At 40.8% G+C, this 19,854-nt stretch overlaps 1 protein-coding gene across 1 annotated transcript in view; it reads left to right on the top strand.

Annotated features, from left to right (window-relative positions):
* Positions 1-1,143: 1,143 nt before the first annotated feature.
* IMPACT (impact RWD domain protein) overlaps positions 1,144-19,854 on the top strand; it is a 1,366,254-nt gene continuing 1,347,543 nt past the window's right edge. The window contains exon 1 of the mRNA XM_044065351.1: positions 1,144-1,444. Coding sequence (XP_043921286.1) covers positions 1,406-1,444 — 39 coding nt within the window. The 5' untranslated portion in view covers positions 1,144-1,405. The remainder of the gene's footprint in view (positions 1,445-19,854) is intronic.

The raw sequence follows: 19,854 nt of genomic DNA, 5'->3' as shown, positions 1-19,854 counted from the left end.
CTCCTGCTGTATGCCCCCACACATACATAAACAAAATGCCAGTGTGATTGAGAGCTGCGTTCTTCTATACAATTTCTTAAACCAATTAGTTGTCTAGCGTTTAGAACCGGTATTTGTTTTACTCCAGAATCATCTGTAGATCCCAAATCCTCGTTGTAACAGAATGGAGCTTAAGATAGCTTCAGTTTGCTTACAGCACACATGATTAAAGCATTACGACAATGTATTATTAAATTCAGTGTTGCGCCGCTATTTTTTAAGAACACCGTGATTCGCCATTATGTTTGGAATGATACCAGTATCTGAACAGTCCTTGTCATAACTCTCAACCTTCCATCTCCAAAATGAGGAACACTCACCTTCATAATGTGGAACAAATGGGCAAAATGTGGAACACATACTAATGGCTTACTAACAACTTCAAGTAGGAAGGTTATAGGATGGTTAAAATATGCTGGTTTTACTTATAAAGAAGATCATTTAATGAATTAATATGATTAATTTCTATTTAGCATGGATTTCACTTAAAAAATTCCTAACACTAAATGTGTGACAGACTTTCAGTGTGGAACTTCGAGGGACATAAACTTTTTAAGTCCTCAAATGAGGTACGTTCCACGTAATGAGGTACACTTGAGAGGTATGGACTCCTTGTCAGACCATTAGATAATACAACCCAAGTTTCTTATCCACTTAACCGTTTAAGCTCAGAGAAAGTAGTAATAGAAACTACAAGTACCAGCCACAGTAACTTTTCAAAATGAATCTCTGGAAAACGTTTATGATACCCACCAACAATGTGCGTCTAAATCAAACGGGGAGTAACTTCAAGATTTACCCACTTGAAGTTGATCAGCATTATAACCCTGCTTTGCCTTACTTGCAATTAAGAATGGGGTGTGTGTGTGTGTGGGGGGGGGGCGGTGATAAGCTCTCGGTAAAGTGTGACAACACAAAACTGGCATTACTAGCCCCACACTTACATTACACGGTCTAGCAGTCTACTCGGTTGCTGTGCCGGATGTGTCATTAGCTAACCTTGTTTACATAAAATTATATGATCATAATGCCTTATAGTGGACTTCTCACTCGTAAACAGCCCTATTTCACCTGTCACCAGATACACGTGTATATGGTGGAGGTGCTGACCAGACACCAAACTTTTGACCCGGAAGTGAAGCATTTGAAGATTGCAAGCCGAACCCAGTATCTCAGTTTAGTTAGACTGACAGAGTTTAGCTTGTATTTTATTTTAAGGGATTGTAGAAGTTGCTTAATATATCGCAGAAGACTAATGTTTTTGCACTTACTTTATTAATTGTTAATCAGTTATTCACTTTAATCACTAACTGGTTGACTTCAGCAGAATTTTCATTCTCTGTGATTTAAAAGAGAAAACGAATGAATGGCCACCTATTTAGATGAAGAAAATCTTCAAAAACAAGTAAGCAGAAATGATGGTGCCTATTCACACTGCAAGGGAGGTGGTGGGCAGAAACTGCTGTGTTTGAACCCGGTGTAATAGGCTACGTCTTATAGACTGTTGTCAAAATATTTTTGTTGTTGCCCTGTTATCATCGAGTACGCATTTTCATGTATGATTTACTGAAGCAAAAGATGACAGTCAGTACCTCAAATGAATTTTATCTCGAGTGCATACATCTCAACCGCCTATGATTTTTGACTCGAATTTTAGCTTTGCTCCTCTTAATCCTTTGTAAAACGGGTGCCCTTTGGAGAAAGGTGGTGCATTTTACTTAAGCAGATAATTACTACTGCCCGTTAAGACTATATAAACTAGTTGCTTGTGGTTTATTTTTTACGTCAGAATATATATATAAATTCACACTTTCTTATTCAGTCAACGCTGCAGGTTAATAGTACTAACATTTTAAAAGTGTTATTGATTATTTCTGAATTCATCCCTAATTTGGTCGGGTCTCCTGAGTCTGTTAACAGTTACGAGGGAGTGTCGTTTACTCTGAGTCCTCAATCACATTAGTACACCACCCAGCGCAAGACAATCACCATTTTTCTAGTATTGTGCCTTCTAAGCTTACCACTTTATAAAGTTTAAGGATCTTTAAAGAAGTGTTGTAGTTGCATTGGAGATGGGATTGCCCATTGGTGGTTAAGGAGGTGAGGAAGGTAATAGACAATGAATGCATGAGGTTGTAAAGGTCATGTTGCTCTCTTCATAGGTTCATAGGCTAGCCATTTTAAGCATGGCCATTTTTCCTTTTTGTGCGGCAAATAACCTATCCCATTTGATTATAGATCATCTTTACCTATCCCATGGTCAATAATCCTATATTACCCCTAATGAAAATAACTGGGATTAAAGGTGGGCAATCCTGGGATTTTTGAAGAAGCACTGGGCTAGCCTAAGGGTCTGGCTTGAATCTTAGAGCCCACTAAGAACTGAGCTAGAGCAGACCATTGCAGCATTAGCTCTAGTAAAAATAGCTACACGTGGAAGTCCAGAGGTGATTATTTAAATAGCAAAAAAAGTCTTTATCTATAACTGCAGTATATTGACATTGCCAGCATTTTCATTCACTTGAATGTTAGTAGCAACACATGAAACATCAGAGACCATACAGGTGTAACTAACCATAGGCAAAACTGCTCTACAACTGGTAGCATGTTACAGACCACTTTCCCAATCTCAAGAACCCCACTCAGCCTTCCTGAAGACATTGGAGGATATGAATGTATCACAAAATACCATCATACTGGGAGATTTCAACTACCCAAACATAGATTGGGTACATTATTCTAGCCCTAATACCCTAGCCCAAAGGTTCCTGGAATTAATAAATTCAAAGGCACTGGAACAACTAGTCACCTCTCCCACTAGGGGAGATAATATACTAGACCTGATCATCACAAACATGGGGACAAAATGCTCCACATCGGAAGTATACCCCTCACTAGTGAAATCTGACCACAAACTAATCACCCTGGATATACATATCCCACCTCCACCCCCAGCACAAAAGACCACAGTGAAAAACTTCTTAAAAGTAGACGTCACTCTTCTTAAGACTGAGATGGTATCCTTTAAGCCCACTGTGCCAGTGGATACCACATCCCACAATGCCGAATCCTTCACAAATGCTTTCTATGGACATCTCCAAGAATGCATGGATCATGCAATCCCAAATAAATCCAAGTCCCTCTCCACCAAAGGCAAGCTTCCTGTCTGGTGGACCTCAGCCATTAACAAACTGTATAACAAAAGAAGGAAGCTACTGCACGTCAGAGCAAAATCCCATGAAGGGAAGACATCTCTGATCAACATTAGCAGAAAACTACGTTCTCTCATAAAAACATCCAAGGCCAACTTTGAGAGAAAAATCGCTAAGGACACTAAAGATAACCACAAAGCCTTCTTCAGGTATGTTAGAAACCTGGGCGGAAACCCTCAGATATGCTCAGAGTTGGTTCACAACAACAAAAAGTACACTGAACCCACAGATATTGCCAACATTCTGGCTGACAGGTTCAGTGCAAATTTCTCCCCTCCCTCACCCCCAAAAGAAGAAATACTTATCCCAGCTGAATGTATTCTCCCTGTCATGTCAGATGTCCAAGTGAGAACCGCCCTAAGCAAAGCTAAAAACACAGCATCAATGGGACCTGACGGTATCCCGGGTTGCGTGTTACGTGAACTCCAAGAGGAGCTAAACCCACACATAAAAATGCTATTTAACCTTAGCCTTACTTTGGGATATGTACCTGAACACTGGCGTACAGCAACAGTGGTCCCTCTCCACAAAGGGGGTGCCTATACAGACCCTGGAAACTACCGCCCCATAAGCTTAACCAGCCTGGCCTGCAAAGCTATGGAAAGAATCATTATGGAACTCATAAACAGAGACATAGGGGACCTACAGACTCTTGACCCCACCCAGTTCGGCTTTGTAAAGGGCAGATCCTGCCTTTTGAACCTGGTTGACTTTTTCGAAACCGTCACTAGAGCCATTGATGAGGGCAAAGCAGTCCATACAGCCTACCTGGACTTGGCTAAGGCCTTCGACACAATACCCCACTCAGGCATCATAGATGAGCTCAACAGCTTAAATGTAAACCCTTATGTCACTAGATGGGTTGCAAACTGGCTAAAGGACAGAACCCATAAAGTTAAAATCGCTGGAGCAATGTCAGACTCAAAGCCAGTCACAAGTGGTGTCCCACAGGGATCTGTCCTGGGACCCCTCTTGTTCGGCATTTATTTCTCAAATGTTACAGCAAACATGGGAGGGCTGTGGTTGACAAAGTTCGCAGATGACTGCAAACTAGGTGCCATAGTCGATACACCAGTGGACACATACATCCTACAAAAAGGCCTCACAGAAACGGACAACTGGTGCTGGAGTCATGGCCTTAAACTAAATGCCAAAAAATGTATAGTCATCCCCTGTGGGAAAACCAAAGTACCCACAAATTATCACATAGACAGCAACCCACTGAGTACGGAAAAAGTAATCCGAGACCTAGGGACCCAAGTCGACAGTGACCTCTCATTTGACACCCACGTTGCCAAAGTGGTTAGAAAAACATTCTACCTTGCACACCTCATCATGAAGGGATTCACATCCAGATCCAAGGATGTCATTGTACCCCTGTACTCCTCCCTCATCAGACCCATGATTGAGTACAATGCCCCATTTGATATGTACCTCACCCGGCATTTGCAACAGCTGGAGAGACCACAGAAGTACCTCACCAAGAGGATCAAGGGTCTCCAACATATGTCTTATTTTGCCAGACTAAAGAAACTTCAGCTCTTTTCAGTAGCATACCGCCTGCTCAGAGGTGATCTCTGTCTGACGTACAAGGCCATGTCCAATCAGGATCTGATGGACATGCTCCACCTCAAAAAATCCGAATCCATCAGGACCACGAGAGCTAAAGACTTAAACCTCAGCACAAGTATAAATAGGACATGCTGGAGGGATAGATTCATAACCCAGAGGCTTCCCATGCTTTGGAACAAGATCCCAGTTCGTATTAGGCAGAGCCCCTCACTGTCTCTCTTCAAGAGAAATCTTGATGAGTGGATGGGAGATCCTAAGTTTACCCCAGGGGTCACATCTGTGTCACTGCTAGACAGGGGTACAGTAAACTAATTCTATTATATAAGGGGACCTTCATTGTGTCACTACTAGACAGAGGCACAGTATTCTAAATTTATTCTGTACATTTTTTGTACCATTTCATGGGGTGGCAAAAGCCACATCACTATGGCTAGGCTTACAAATGCCCCAGGGCAGATAGCCTAGTACTATACTATGAAACTATGATGGTATGTTGATTACACTTCCTAACAGCTTGCACCAAGCCACCTCCTTCACTGTGCCCAATCTACAGGTCGACTAACAATGAAAAATGGAAAAAAAAATTATTATAAGCAGTCGCATACTAGTACACCAGTCTGTATCCAGGAACAAGAATGTTGCCCTGGCTAGTGAAAAAAATTCATTTTTCCCCTACTGGTTTAATTACGATTTAGTGCACAATAGTTAAACCACACTTTGCAAGAAATGGTCAAACAACCCAAAGGTAAAAACTAGATTTACTGTCTAAATGGAATTTTTGTTACTGTTAACTGATATGTATCCACTCACGTGGGAACTGTTCAAACCAAAAATACATAAATATTAATGTATTTGAGTCTGTCATTGTGAGCTTTGAGAGGAAATCTTTTTTGGGACCTTGTGTGGACGGGCAATATTTGGGACCTGGGGTATCAGTGGGAGTTAACTGTAGATGCTCTTGAATGTGTCACTAAGATGTAATAAATTATGTTCTGTTTTTATATTTTTGTACTTGTATAAGTTGACTTTTTACTTTTATTATTGTATATGTTTAGAGCTTTCTTTTGCCCAGTCAGACTAACCCGGTTAACAAATGTCAAATAAATAATGTGAAACGCTGGATTTTGTTAGCTCTATGTAAGAAACCATAATTCAGTTCTCTTAAGACAACTCACAGTAACAAAAAATTCAGTATTTCTAATAAACTATTTGGTTACAAAATACACCTACTGTCCCAGTGGATTGTGCCCTTGCTCTTGAACACATATACTCAACCCCAAACAGCACCTCTCTGAGATTCACAGCAATGAGCTAAAGTCGGGGACAATTGAGAGACTGGGGCTTACCTCAATAAAAACAAAGAAACACAAAATAATTTTGCCCACGTTATCCTTAGCATTGGTAGTACGTGCCAAGCTTTTCTGATCTTTTTTTCTGTCATGAAACGGGCTCCTCCCCCCCGCGGAAACATGCAAGCGCTCTGGAGTAAACAAAATAATGCACCTCTCATTCTAAAAATCAGGGGCGGTCATAAAAATCTTTTTATGAAAGGCTTGCTCAACTACAATATCTTGCTATAGTCTTCTCCCATGAAAATTGTTTAAAATCTTCCTTTTCAGCACTAGGGCATGTGATACTACCCAGTCTGGTATTACAGCCAACCACAATGCTTAGATATGCAGACCTGACATAACAGAAAGCACTCATAGCCTGCAAGTTTGGTCTGAATCAACAGTCAGCAGTTAGTCAAAAATAGAAAAAAATTGTGATTATGGCATGGCTGTTTCTTGTGTCCCTAACCTGCTGGATTACGAGTAAGAGCCAATCTTTAACTCAGGTTCTGGCTTGTCCACTTCTAACTGGGATCATACCATAGATAATTTGGGAGGATCCATGCATAAGATAAAGCATTTAGTAACTGCTCTGTCCATTAGTAGTACAGGTGTCAGTTCTAATGCAATTTTTCTGTTTCTCATCTACAGGTGTAGGTTGAGTTTGAATATGAACAGGAATGAATTTTGTTTTATGTGGAAGCAGAGTCTGTACCATAGCAGTGGTATCTATCCCTCCAAACTGTTCTGTTGATGTTGCAGAACAGGTTTAGATCACAAGACTGAGTATTTCTGATACCGTTTGACTTGCTGATGTACAGCAAATACATCAATAGTGGGTTGGAGGATGCGTTGCATGCCAGACACAGGTCACCTCTTAGCCATCTGTAGAATACCAAGTATAGTAACAGGGCTTTGAGCTGGTCCATGTAGGACATGTTGTTTAGGCCATGTACTCTTTTAGTAAGGTATCTCTGTGGGTGTTCCAGTTATTGCATGTGTCCTGACAGATACATGCTAATTATATTCAATGGCTGGCCTAATGAGGGTTGAGTATAGGGGAACAGTGACATTCCTTGATGTAGACACAATACTTTAGTTTATAAGTTGGTGCACTATAGCAGAACTTTCTTACACTAATGGACACATGTTGGTCAAAATTTAGTTTACTGTCTGCATAAGTTCCCAAATCCTGAACAAATGTGTCAACTTTTAGGGGTGTTTTGTCAGTGTGGTAGCTTTCTGGGGTAGATGACTTCCCAAAGGATACAATAATGCATTTTTTGGCATTTAGTATCAGTACATGATTTCAGCATCAGTTATTTGGGATAAACCTTCCTGTAGAATTGCAGAGTCATGTGGTAAATTCAGTGACTGCTCCTAGCTTGCATTCATCTGCAAACTTAGTCATCCAGAACCCTTTGGTATTGGTTTTGACTTTATAAAAGTAGATAACAAACAGCAGAAGTCCCAGCAGAGAACCCTGGGGGACTCCACTGATGACTTGTCTCTTTATGGAGGTAACTTCCCATTTTTTGATTATCTTTGTCCTGTGTATGAACCAGTTGACAATCCAGTGGGTGGCATAGAGGTTTATTCCCAGTTTATTTAGCTTTTATATCTGAGTGCTATACAGTACAGTTTGTATACTCTCAGCACTAGTATTTTGCACAAAGCCAAAAGTAAATGGATACATTTTAAATTTTGCTCTTATAAATTTTTAAAGTTCCAAGTATAACAAGTTTTGCATTAGCATGCATTTTTCTGACGGATATGAAGTATGAAACTAATGTCTGTCATAACAAATTAGTGACTTCACTCCACAGCGATTTGCTAGAAAACCACAAATTCTATGAGGAACAGACTAGAAATATGAGGCAATCTGGACAGTCTGTGAAATTCTGGACAGTTGAGGTAAACAGACTTCAAGACAGGAGTTCATGATGTAAGTATATCACTAGAAACTGCGAACACTGAGCTATGAAAACAATGAATACCAGGCAACACAAGGCAATATATAAACTGTCTAAGTTCACAGTGTAAGTGTTCACCACTAGAGAGTAGAATCACTTAGTTACATAATATTTACAGGCCACACAGCATCAGCATTGTCTATGTATCTTTAAACACATTTTGTAGGGGTTACAGTCCCCATGTACCTCTAACATGTGGGGCTGTGCCTCCCACACCATCTCTTGACTCTGACATCACTCTGCCTCAGAGTAAGGAGAATTCTCTGAGATACAGCAGTCTGGTTGTGTGTGTGTGTGTGTGTGTGTGTGTGTGTGTGTGTGTGTGTGTGTGTGTGTGTGTATATATGTATATATCTGAATTATCTATACACACACACACACATATATATGGATGTGTGTATAGATAATCCAGAAACCAAAAAATCCAGCACTCGCAAATAAATAATCCAGACCCTGTAAACCATGTATCAGGGTAAAAAAAGGGACCCAAAAACACACGTGTATCAAGCTGTAATCCAATAGAACAAACATTCAGGCAGCATACATAGTGGCCATTCGGCTTCTACAACACAGACCGGTTTCACCCTCTGGCGTCATCAGTGTGAATTTCCATTGAAGCAACCATAAACCCTTAAATACCACAGCTCCTGTTGTGATTAAAGGGACAGAGACAACAAAGGGATATTGCAAAGCAAAGTCAGAGCCATGGACTAAAACTAAATGCCAGGAAATGCATAATAGTATCCTTTGGGAAGTCATCCATCCTTGGTAACTGTCATATTGACAAACACACCCCTTAGAGTTGACCCAGTAGTCGGGGACTTAGGGACACACATAGATAGTAATCTAGCCTTTGATCACATGTTTACATTGGTGAGGAAATCATTCTACATTGCCAACTTATAAACAAAGGTATGGCATCTAAGTCCAAGGAAGTCATTGTTCCACTGTATTCGGCATTCATCAGACCTATCATTAGAGTACAATGCCCCCCTTGGTATGTACCTAACCAGGCATATCGAACAATTGGAACGTCCACAGAGGTTCCTTACTAAAGGAATACAAGGCGTAAGTAATATGTCCTATGCAGACCACCTCAAAGCCCTATCCCCTGTATTCTGTCTCCTACAGACTTTTGAGGGGAGATCTATGCATACAAGGCATTATCAGACCCCACTCTGATGGACCTCCTGCATATCCACAAAACAAACAGTACCAGAATTACCCTTTCTAAAGACTTAAGCATTGCCTGTGGTATAAATAGGACCTGCTGGCAAGACAGGTATGTATCCCAGAGATTCCCCTGTCTATGGAACAGGCTCCCCATCCATGTGAAACAGAGTTCCTCCCTAACCCAGTTCAAGTGCAACTTGGACAATTGGATGGGAAACAGGAAATTCATCGCTGGTTTGGCACCTATGTCTCTAATGGACACAGGTAACCTGTAAATGGTTAATCTATCAGGCCCATGCTTACACTCATCAAGGGTATCGGAACTTGTCATCAGAGATTTGGGATGCATGGCGAGGCTTAAAAAGGCCCTTGTGGTCGTTAGCCTAATAAGTGCCAGTGAACCTATGAACAAAGTTAGTTCCTTCAGTTATTTTTAGACGTACAGGTTGAATCACAGTAGTATTTATGTACCCCGGATATAAAAGCACTTTATACTAACATTCCACATGAACAGGGGCTTATTGGCATTAAAGTTTTGGTTTAACCAGTGTGATTTGTATCCAACTGAATTTAGTTTATTATTTTTTTTAATTCAACTTGTAGAGATAGTTCTGACAAAAAGCATTTTTAATTCTAGAACAAATGTCTTTTTCATATAATCCGTACTAACAGTGGGTGCAGTCTTTGCACCACTGTATACTGACCTCTTTATAGCATATTTTGAGGCTTTTTACATTTATAATAGTAATAACATCATATTTTTTCAATGTATAGATATGTAGCAATGGTATCGTAATGATGTGCAATTGATGTGGAAGGGCAGCCTGAAAGAACTTAATGAATTTTTGAAGTATTTGAATGGCATTACCTTTGGTATCCAGTTTATAATAAAAACAAGGGTTATTTACTATAGATTTTCTAGATGTTATGGTTATCAAAATGGTAAGGGTGGTGGTGCAGTTGTTAGCATTGCCGCCTCACAGCAAGAGGTTCTGTGGTTCGATTCTCAGCTGGGGTGCCTTTTGTGCGGAGTCTGCATGTCCTCCCTGCAGTCGTGTGGGTTTCCTCCCACATCCCAAAGACATGCTGTGGGTGGAATGGACATTTTAAATTGGTCCTGGGTGTGAGTGTATACGTGTGTGTGTGGCTTCTGTGGAAGTTTGGGCGCTGGGCTGGCAACTCAACACCACAAAACTCCACTGCCAATTGTTCTGCGGACCATTGTTCAGCTGTGGTGACCCGTAACTGGGAAAAGCTGAAAGAAGAAGAAGATTGTTATCAAAATGGTAGCTGGAACATAATATGTAGAACTGTACAGAAAATCCTTCAACAAGAACTCTGTTTTGGACAGCACTGGTTATCCGCATCCTCACACATACATTTTCAAGAATATTCCCAAATTAAAGTATTTGCACATAAATTGCATTAATAGCAGCAAAGTTGTACCTCAGACCATACATCTTTTACCCCGGATCCCTCTGATTTTGCATCTCCAGCCACTGTGGACCGGGCATTAGCCATGACCTCTGTGGTTGTTTGGGTCCCCTCATTGGGCAAGGGAAAGCCACTTTTGTTGTCTTGGGAGATGGAACAGTGAAGGCTTCCCCGTTTTGTCATAATGTTGTGCCCATCCATGGGGAAGCTGCTGCTTCCATTAATAACACCATTGGCCCCATTTTTCCTGTCAAAAAGAAACATGGAACTACACATGTATCTACTTCTCCTCATATTTCCTGAAGGGTAGTTTACTGGGTTTGGTTCATGGTTTAAGTCAGACTGTTGATCCACTTATAAAGAAGTTTTTGGTAAAAGAATGAGGGATACCCCTTTTCCTGAACAGGTTCAAGATTCTGAATCTGGGCAGGAAGAATTAAAGCTAAATACAGCGTTTTCTCCTCAGATTTCTGATTCATATTCAGAGGAGAGCCGAGTTTCTGAATCTTCCTTTGCAGGGTTTCTATTTTCTCTGAGACTATTTCCACAATTTTCCACAGTGTGCCATTGTTTTCAGTGGGAGAGCACTAAGGTTTCTGAGTCCCTCAGAAAATTCTTTGAGCTGTTACAGAATACATTTTTAGAACCTTCACCCATTCCTAAAGTTCTGTCAGCTTTGGTGTGTGTGTGTGGTGTGTGTGGTGTGTGTGTGTGTTATTGCCTGCAGTTTCCTGATGGTCAACCAGCTGCCCCTAAAAATGCAGACACTATGTATAAAGTTCCTCTAGTTTTTAAGTTTTTATACTTTCTTTCCTGACCTGATGCAGTAGCTCTAGCTTTAGTTAGTCCTTCTGCTGCTAAACATTTAGTTAATTCCAATCCTACTCTTTCTGATAAGGATGGAAAGATCATTGATAAGTATGGAAAAAACTATATGCTTCGGCAACACTGATTTTCAGAATTTTGAATTGTCAAGCTCATATATTCAAGTTTGTGCTGACTAATTGTGAAAGTATGAGAAACATTTTGTTTCCAGTTTCTTCTTGTGAGAAAAAATCTACTGTAAATAATTTAGTTATTTCTATTGTACTAGTCACTACTCCTTGTTTGCAGTGTGTATATGCCTCAGTTAATATTTCTTCCAGAGCTATAGCCACTGGTACTGTTTTGAGTAGGCTTGCCTGTCTGCATTCCCAGAACCTCCCAAATGATGTGGAAAATGAGATTTTGAAGTCTTCTTTGGATAGAGGTTTAATGTTTGGCCCCTCTGCTGCAGGGGTGATGAAAAATTGTGATGAAAGGGTAAGTTGATATAGGGAATCACTTAAGATTTTTCATCCTTTTCCAAGGGATTTTCTCCTTCATTCAAGTTTAGCAAAAAATAAATTAAACAGTTTCAACAAAATGTAGGTAAACAGATATTTAGGAAGAAATGGCAAGAGAGTCCCAAAAAAGAAATTTGGAGCCTGCCAAAAGCAAGGACAGTCCAACAAGTCAGAATGACTATTTAAGGGAATTTGTCTCCCTATTCCCCACCCCCACGGTGACAGCCACTTTTCCTTTCCAGAAAGTCTGAATTTCCTCTTTTCTGTTTGGCAACAGATAGTTTCAGACAAATGGGTTCTGAAGTTCATTCATCAAGGTTACAGATGACAGTCGGAGGAAATTCCTCTGTTCTGGGGGGGTAACCCCATATCCACCAGACCAGAGTCTTTTATTTCCACTTATCCTTCATCACATGTTGTCCCAGGGTGTGAAAGAACCAGTTCCTCTTTCCCAGGTAGCAATTTTTTTTTTATTCAAGGATGTGTTTAGTGGGGTTCACTATATAATTTTGAAATACTGATATCTCGATTATCAGTATTTCGAAATTGTAATCACGAACTGCCAAAATGCCGAAAGCTTATTTGAACGAAGTATGAAATATTGAAGACTTGAAATCACGAAAAGGTTGCATTTGCTGTTATTATTTGCAGTTTAAAACCCTCCACCATTACATTATACCCTCAGAGTGGGATTATTTAACATTGTATACCTTTGCTGAAATAAATATAGATGTAGATGTTTGGAAACTTTCCCTCTATTATGCTCAAAGCTTCAGCAGCCGCGCAGTTGCTTTAAGAAAGTTCAGAGTGCTATATTCGTGTCTGTTAGACAACACTGTGTCAAACTTCCTTTGATGAATTACAAGCCGACTTCTTTTTGGACTGGGTGGGCTTCCAGTAGAGAGACTGAATTCATTCACTCTGTCTTGCTCCTTAGCTAAAGTTTCCATTAGAACAGCCAGATTGGCTGTCTTAGCTCCTAAAAGACATTTAAGTCTACGGTGCCATGCCTCCACTGAGTTTTGTGTACGAGGTAACCCATTTTCTGAGAGTAACTGAGAGTAAGCATCAGTAACGTCGTTTTCTGGCAGGAATGCCAAAGCAACAAGACATTTCACTGCATTTTGGAACCCCATATTAGTGTTGTACAGGTGAGTTAGTCCCAACTGCTGAACCTTTCTCCACAGGTTCCTGCCGAAGTGAAATAGACAACCTTTTGCCTTCACAGAACTAAAATTACTTGCAATACTCTTCATTGCTGCAATCTCAAAATTGCAGAGAATAAACTTAAGTTGCATATCACACTCTTGTTCATAGGTAGGTACTAGGCTATCGGCCCTAGGGCCCATAGAAGCCTAGCCAAAAAATGTACCCTGGCTTTCGCCACCCAAGAAAATTATTTTCCTGTGCCCCTGTCGAGTAGAGCCACAGAAGTGATCCCCAGGGTGAATTTCCCATTTCCCATCCAATCATCAAGATTTTTCTTGAAGAGTGCTAATGAGGAGTTCTGTTTGACATAGATAGGTAGTCTGTTCCAGAGTATGGGAAGTCTCTGGGACATGAATCTATCCCTCCAGCATGTTCTGTTTATTGTGGTGACAAGGTTTAGGTCCCTAGAGCGTGTAGCTCGGAGGAATTGGGATTTCTTTAAGTGGAGCATGTCCAACAGCTCTAGGTTTGACAGCTTTGTATGTTAGGCAGAGATAGCCCCTGAGTAGGCGATATGCAATGGAGTAAAGCTGTAGTTTTTTGAGACGGTCTGCATAGGGCATCTGTTTGAGGCCAGTAATCCTCTTTCTGAGGTATTTCTGTGGTCTTTCCAGTTGTTGTAGATGTCTTGTGAGGTACATACCAAAAGGGGCATTGTACTCTATAACGGGTCTAATGAGTGATGAGTAGAGGGGAACAATGACCTCTTTTTTTTTTTTCTGGATGAGAATCCTTTTGTGATGAGATGAGCCACGTAGAAGGATTTCCAGACCACTGTGGCGATGTGATTATCAAAGGAGAGACTACTGTCCACCTGTGTCCCAAGGTCTCTTAATACATTTTCGGCATTAAGTAGACTACCAGCTATGTGGTAGTTCATGGGTACAGAGTTTTTACTAAAGGGGATGACAATACACTTTTTGGCATTGAGCTTCAGGCCATGGCTTTGACACCAGGTATCTGTCTCCGTGAGGCCCTTTTGTAGTTTGTCCACATCGTTAGGAATTTCGATTATGGCTCCTAGTTTGCAGTCATCTGCAAACTTTATTAGCCAAAGACCTTCTGTGCTGGCCTGCACTTCAGAGAAGTAGATACCAAACAGGAGAGGACCCAGGACTGAACCCTGTGGTACTCCACTTGTCACTGGTCTGATGCCGGATTTGGAATCCGCTACTTTCACAGTGTGGGTTCTATCCGTGAGCCAGTTGGCAACCCATCTTTTGACATAGGGATTTATACCTAGTTTAGTGAGCTTATCTATAATTCCAGAGTGGGGGATGGTGTCGAAAGCCTTGGCGAGATCTAGATAAGCTGTGTGAACCATTTTACCCTCATCTATGGCTTTGGTGACTGCTTCAAAGAAGTCAATCATCAGGTTTAGGAGACATGGTCTGCCTTTTACAAATCCAAACTGGGTAGGGTCCAGAGTTTGGAGATTACCAATGTCTTTGTTTATGAGTTCCACAATGATACGTTCCATGGCCTTGCAGACTAGGCTCGTCAGGCTAATGGGGCGGTAGTTCCTGGGGTCCGTTGTTGCTCCCCCTTTGTGGAGTGGGATAACCGTCGCAGTGTGCCATTCAGTGGGTACAATGCCTGAGGGTGAGGCTAATATTGAACATGGTACTTGGGTAGGGTGCCAGTTCATTCTGTAGTTCGTGTAGAATGCAGCCTGGGATATTGTCAGGTCCCATGGATGCTGTGTTCTTGGCTTTGGAGAGTGTGTTTTTTACCTGTGCAGCCGTGATTATAGGAATTTTGCATTCTTCCGGTATAGAGATGGGCCCTCTAGGGGGTGAGAGGGGGGTAAAGTTAGCACTGAACTTATATGCTAGGATGTTGGCAATATCAGTTGGTTCTGGATATTTAGTGCCATTGTGCTGTAACTCAGAGCAGATCTGAGTGTTCCCATTTAGATTCTTGACATAGCTATAGAATGCTTTGTGGTTGTCTTTAGAGTCGGTGGCAATTTTGTTTTCGTAACTAGCTTTGGAGGATTTTATGAGGGATCTCAACTTCTTACTGAGGTTGACCAGGGAGTTCCTCCAGTCATGGGATTTTACTCTTTTTTGCAACAGTTTCTTTCTTCTGTTGTAGAGTTTGTTTATGGCAGAGGACCACCAGATTGGCTTCCTTTTTTTGGAGGATAACATCTTGGTTCTATTAGGGATAGCATGATCCATGTACTCGTGGTAAGTGCTTATAAAGTGCATTTGTGTAGGATTTGGCAGTCATACCTCTATTGTCCGTCTGCATGGGTGTCATGAAGTTTGCCACTTCTGTCTTAAGAAGTGTGAAGTTGGCTTTGGAGAAGTTTTTTTACAATGGTTTCCCTAATTGGGGCTGGGGGTGGGGTGTGGATGTCTATGCTGATTAGCTTGTGGTTGGATCTGACCAACGAGGAATTGACCTCTGGTGTGGAACACCGGTTTCCCATGTTGGTAATGACCAGGTCTAGGGTATTGCTGCACCTGGTGGGAGTGTGAATAAGTTGATCCAAGGCGTTGGAATGTATGAATTCTAGAAAACGTTGAGCAAAAGTGTTGGTACATGAGTAGTTTTCCCAGTTAATGGTGGGGTAGTTGAAATTGCCCATTATTAGGGTGTTGGGTTGTACCCTAATACTTTCCAGTGTATCAAGAAATGAGGAGTGTGAATCCTGGGGCATGGTGGGGGGTCTGTAGCAAGCTACAATTTGGATTGCGGTCTTGCCCAGAGTTAGTTGCACTTGGATAATCTCAGATGCATTATGCTGTGCAACTAGCCTGGAGGTGTGGATATCCTTAATGAATATGGACACGCCTCCACCTTTAGTGCTTCTTTCTGGGTTAGGTGGCCAAAAGGTGTGGTATGAATTGAAGCCTGGTAATGCACGGGTGCTCTCTGGAGCTTTGAACCTGGTCTCTGTCACTGCACAGATGTCAGTGTTCTCCATTTTAAGGAGTGCCTCGAGTGAGTGCATTTTGAGGTTTAGACTTCTAGCATTTAGTAGCATTACCCTCAGATTTTGCTTGCTTGTACCTGTTACGGTGGTGAATTTGTCATTTGAACCTTGCCTAAAAAAGGCACTATAGGTGTAGCAAGAGCCTTAGCCAGTATCCAGAATCCTAAGGGCGACAGGTGCAGGCCATCTCTGGCAAAGCATCGTGGACTGTCGATCATGTCGTCCCGGGCAGACAAATACTGGATCCCCTTAGAATGACACCTTTTCTTCCATGAGCATAAATATACATTCCCACATGGAGTTGTACGCTTTTAAAGACTTCTTGCTCCTTAGGCAATATATTGAAGGTACACACTTTGAGTAATGTCCACGCTGCAGGAAAGTGTGAATTGTATATAGCTGTCTGCAAATGGCACCCTTGTAAAAGAATGTGCCGTCCATAAGGCAAATTGTAGCACCGCTTAAATCATGTATGTTTTGCTTAGTTGTAAACGCTACCAATGTATTCTGGTTGGTAGGATCATCTACACGTCAGTAAATGAAGTTATAGCGCTCTATTTGTGAAGGGTCTCCTGTGTGACTGTGAGATACTGTCCTGTACAATTCTTCACCATTGCTAACTGACTTTGTGATGTCCATGCCTTGTAAAGGCAGGATCATCTTCCCTTTACAACACCAGTAATTTCTCACATCTAATTTTTTTCTCTAGATGGTAAACGTAACCATCTGTTATTAACATACTACGTCCCTTTTGCGACTCAATACATTTGTAAATCCCGTCAATTGTTCCTGGCGGTGGATAGGTTACTGACACCATATTCAGTGTGGTACAAGGTACAGAGCTTGTTGTACACAGCTGATTGTCATTAACAGCTCAGTGATTCTTGCTTAAGGAACGGAACATGCTGGGTTCGTGATTCTTGGTTTTGGGATTCTTTAGTTTCGGCATTTTGGTGGTTCGTGATTATAATTTCGAAATACTGATATTCGAGATATCAGTATTTCGAAATTATATAGTGAACTCGTCTACTGCCAAAGAAAGAAAATGCTTGAAAAACAGTTCTCAATCTTTCATTCCTAAACCTGTTTATGATAATGCCCAAATTCAAAATGATGTCACTTCACAACCTGTTACCTCTTCTTCCTCTTTCAAATTTCATGGTAACACTAGATTTAAACAATACTTAACATCCCATCCTTGTTCATCCAAACTTTATAGTTGTGTGTGTCTGGATTACATTATCAGTTTTCTGCCTTACCCTTTGGACTGTCCTCTGCATCAAGAGTATTCAAGTGTCCAGCTCCAGTTATGGCTCATTACAGGTTACAGGGTACCTACATTTTACCATATTTGGATGACTTGCTTATCTTTACAGTATTTTTTAAAAGTTTTAGGAATCTCTCGTTTGAGTGAGAGATCTCGTACAGAAGCTGGGATTCCAAATGAACATTTAAGTCATTTTTGACTCCATCATACAGGATTGTGTTCCTGAGTTGTGAGCTCTATGCCTTAATTCAAAAAGCTTCTCCTCAACAGGAAAAAAAAAATCGATCCATGTCTAGATCTGTTTCTAAGGTTTTCCCACAGCGACCGCAGTCTGAGTGGGAATATGTCAGGATCTTGGGTCTCGTGGCATCTATGATTCTCATGATACCCTGGCAAGATCCCACATGAGAAACATACAATGGTATCTGAAGCCTTTTAGGTTCCAGCAAAAACATCCTTTGCCTTTTCTAATCCCAGTACTAGGCTTTATCAAAAGAGAAATTACTTCATGGAGACAGCAAATATTCTCAAGTGCTGGCCTCCCCTTCTTCTTCCCTGTTCCAACCCAGTCACCACAGACACCTCAGACTTTGCTTGGGGAACAATTTCAGGAGGGTTAAAAGTGCAAGGTGTATGGGACACCAAGGGAAAATGCAATTTCATAAATATAAAAGAGATGCTTGCTGTGATTAAGGTACTCGACTCTCTGATTCATCTTTGGTCCCTGGGACCTCCTTCAAGTTATTACAGACAATGTATAAGAATAAACAAACAGTCTTGGATAAGGAGCGTCTTCCAAACAAAGCCAAATGTACCAAAAAACAGATGAGGCTCGCCACAGCAGAAATGTAGAACAAAAACCTTTGATGACTGTAGTATAGAGTAAGCGCTTTCACGTCCATATAACTCTTCTTCAGACTTTAACAACTGCACTGAACCACAATTCATTTAAATAGTACTACATACAAATTTAAACCAGTCATAACCAACTTAATGACATCACCATGGATATCTCATTAAAACATGTTAAAAACACAAGAATAAAAGTGTATATCTGTAGGAATAGAATAGGAAGTTTTTGTTGCAGACATTACGCTAAGGCATTCTATAGACAACAAACAATTGTTGGATAAGAAAAAGAAATTAGAGCGTGACTTCAATGATTTCCATCAGGGTCAAGTCTTCTCATGGCCCAGGGACAGTATTAATCATACTGTGAACAATGTTCATAATGCTAACAACAGGACTGTTATATCTCATAATACAATACAGGTAGCCACACCCACTATAATGATGTCAACGTGACAGCCTACGCCAACAGATTCTATACCACATGGTGTTGCAACGTCTGAGGACGTTGCTCACTTGGATGCAGGAGAAGGCCCGTCGGGGTGCACTAACAACAAGCCAGTTTCAGTAATGGCTGATGTTATGAAGAAGGAGGATCGCGTTTTGGAGAAAAGTACATCCCTTGTATTGAACAACTCTCAGGGTAATAATCCATCGTTTTTTTTCCCCTTGCCCATCCGACAGATGACTTTGGTCGGCTGGTGGTCACAGGGAGGTACCAGGAAACAGAAAACGTCAGGAGAAAGACACAAATTCCAAAGGAAGGTACTCAGGCCAATATCGAAGACTTAGTGGTAAATATATCTAGCTATACTCCAACAGAGAGTGAGAGGTCTTTACTCAACCGAGGCCTCTCATTTATACCATCTAAATCAGCAGACATTACTGACATTCTTGTGGATATAAAGATGTTTATTAGAAAAGTTAATCTAAGAATGTTCTTTGGTAATAATTCTATGGAAAGTAGAAATGTATTTGCTAAACCTTCTACTTTTATACCTCAAGGACATCCATTATTAGAAACCTTTGAGAAAGCATGTAAACAAGATTTATTTGAATTATATAATTTAAAAAGTAAACCAGATTTTTATAACTTGACATATGATGAATTTCAAGCCATTAAAAAATTGCAAGATAATAATGCTACAGTGATTAGACAAGACGATAAAGGTGGCGCTATTGTGGTTTTAGATTTTGATATGTATTTTAATGCTATGATGAACATGTTGGAAGATACTGGGACATATCAAATATTGAATAGTATGCTGCTAGATAGATTAATTAAGAACATGCATTCTGAATTATATGCATTCTGAATTATATGACCTTTTTCTATGCAACACCATTGATGGGAACTTATATAAGTACTTTTTGGTTGAGAAACCTGTGGTCCCCACCTTCAGGGGACTTCCCAAAATACATAAAACTCTTGTAAACCCACCCATGAGACCTATTGTCTCAGGTGGTGGGTGGTTAACTGAACCTGCTTCTGTTTTTATTGAGAAACAGTTCAGACCAGTGGGTAG

The sequence above is a fragment of the Protopterus annectens genome, chromosome 3.part0 (assembly GCF_019279795.1).
Source record: "Protopterus annectens isolate FY-2018-M chromosome 3.part0, PAN1.0, whole genome shotgun sequence".
Lineage (NCBI taxonomy): Eukaryota > Metazoa > Chordata > Ceratodontiformes > Protopteridae > Protopterus > Protopterus annectens.
This window is presented reverse-complemented; position numbering and strand designations above follow the sequence as displayed.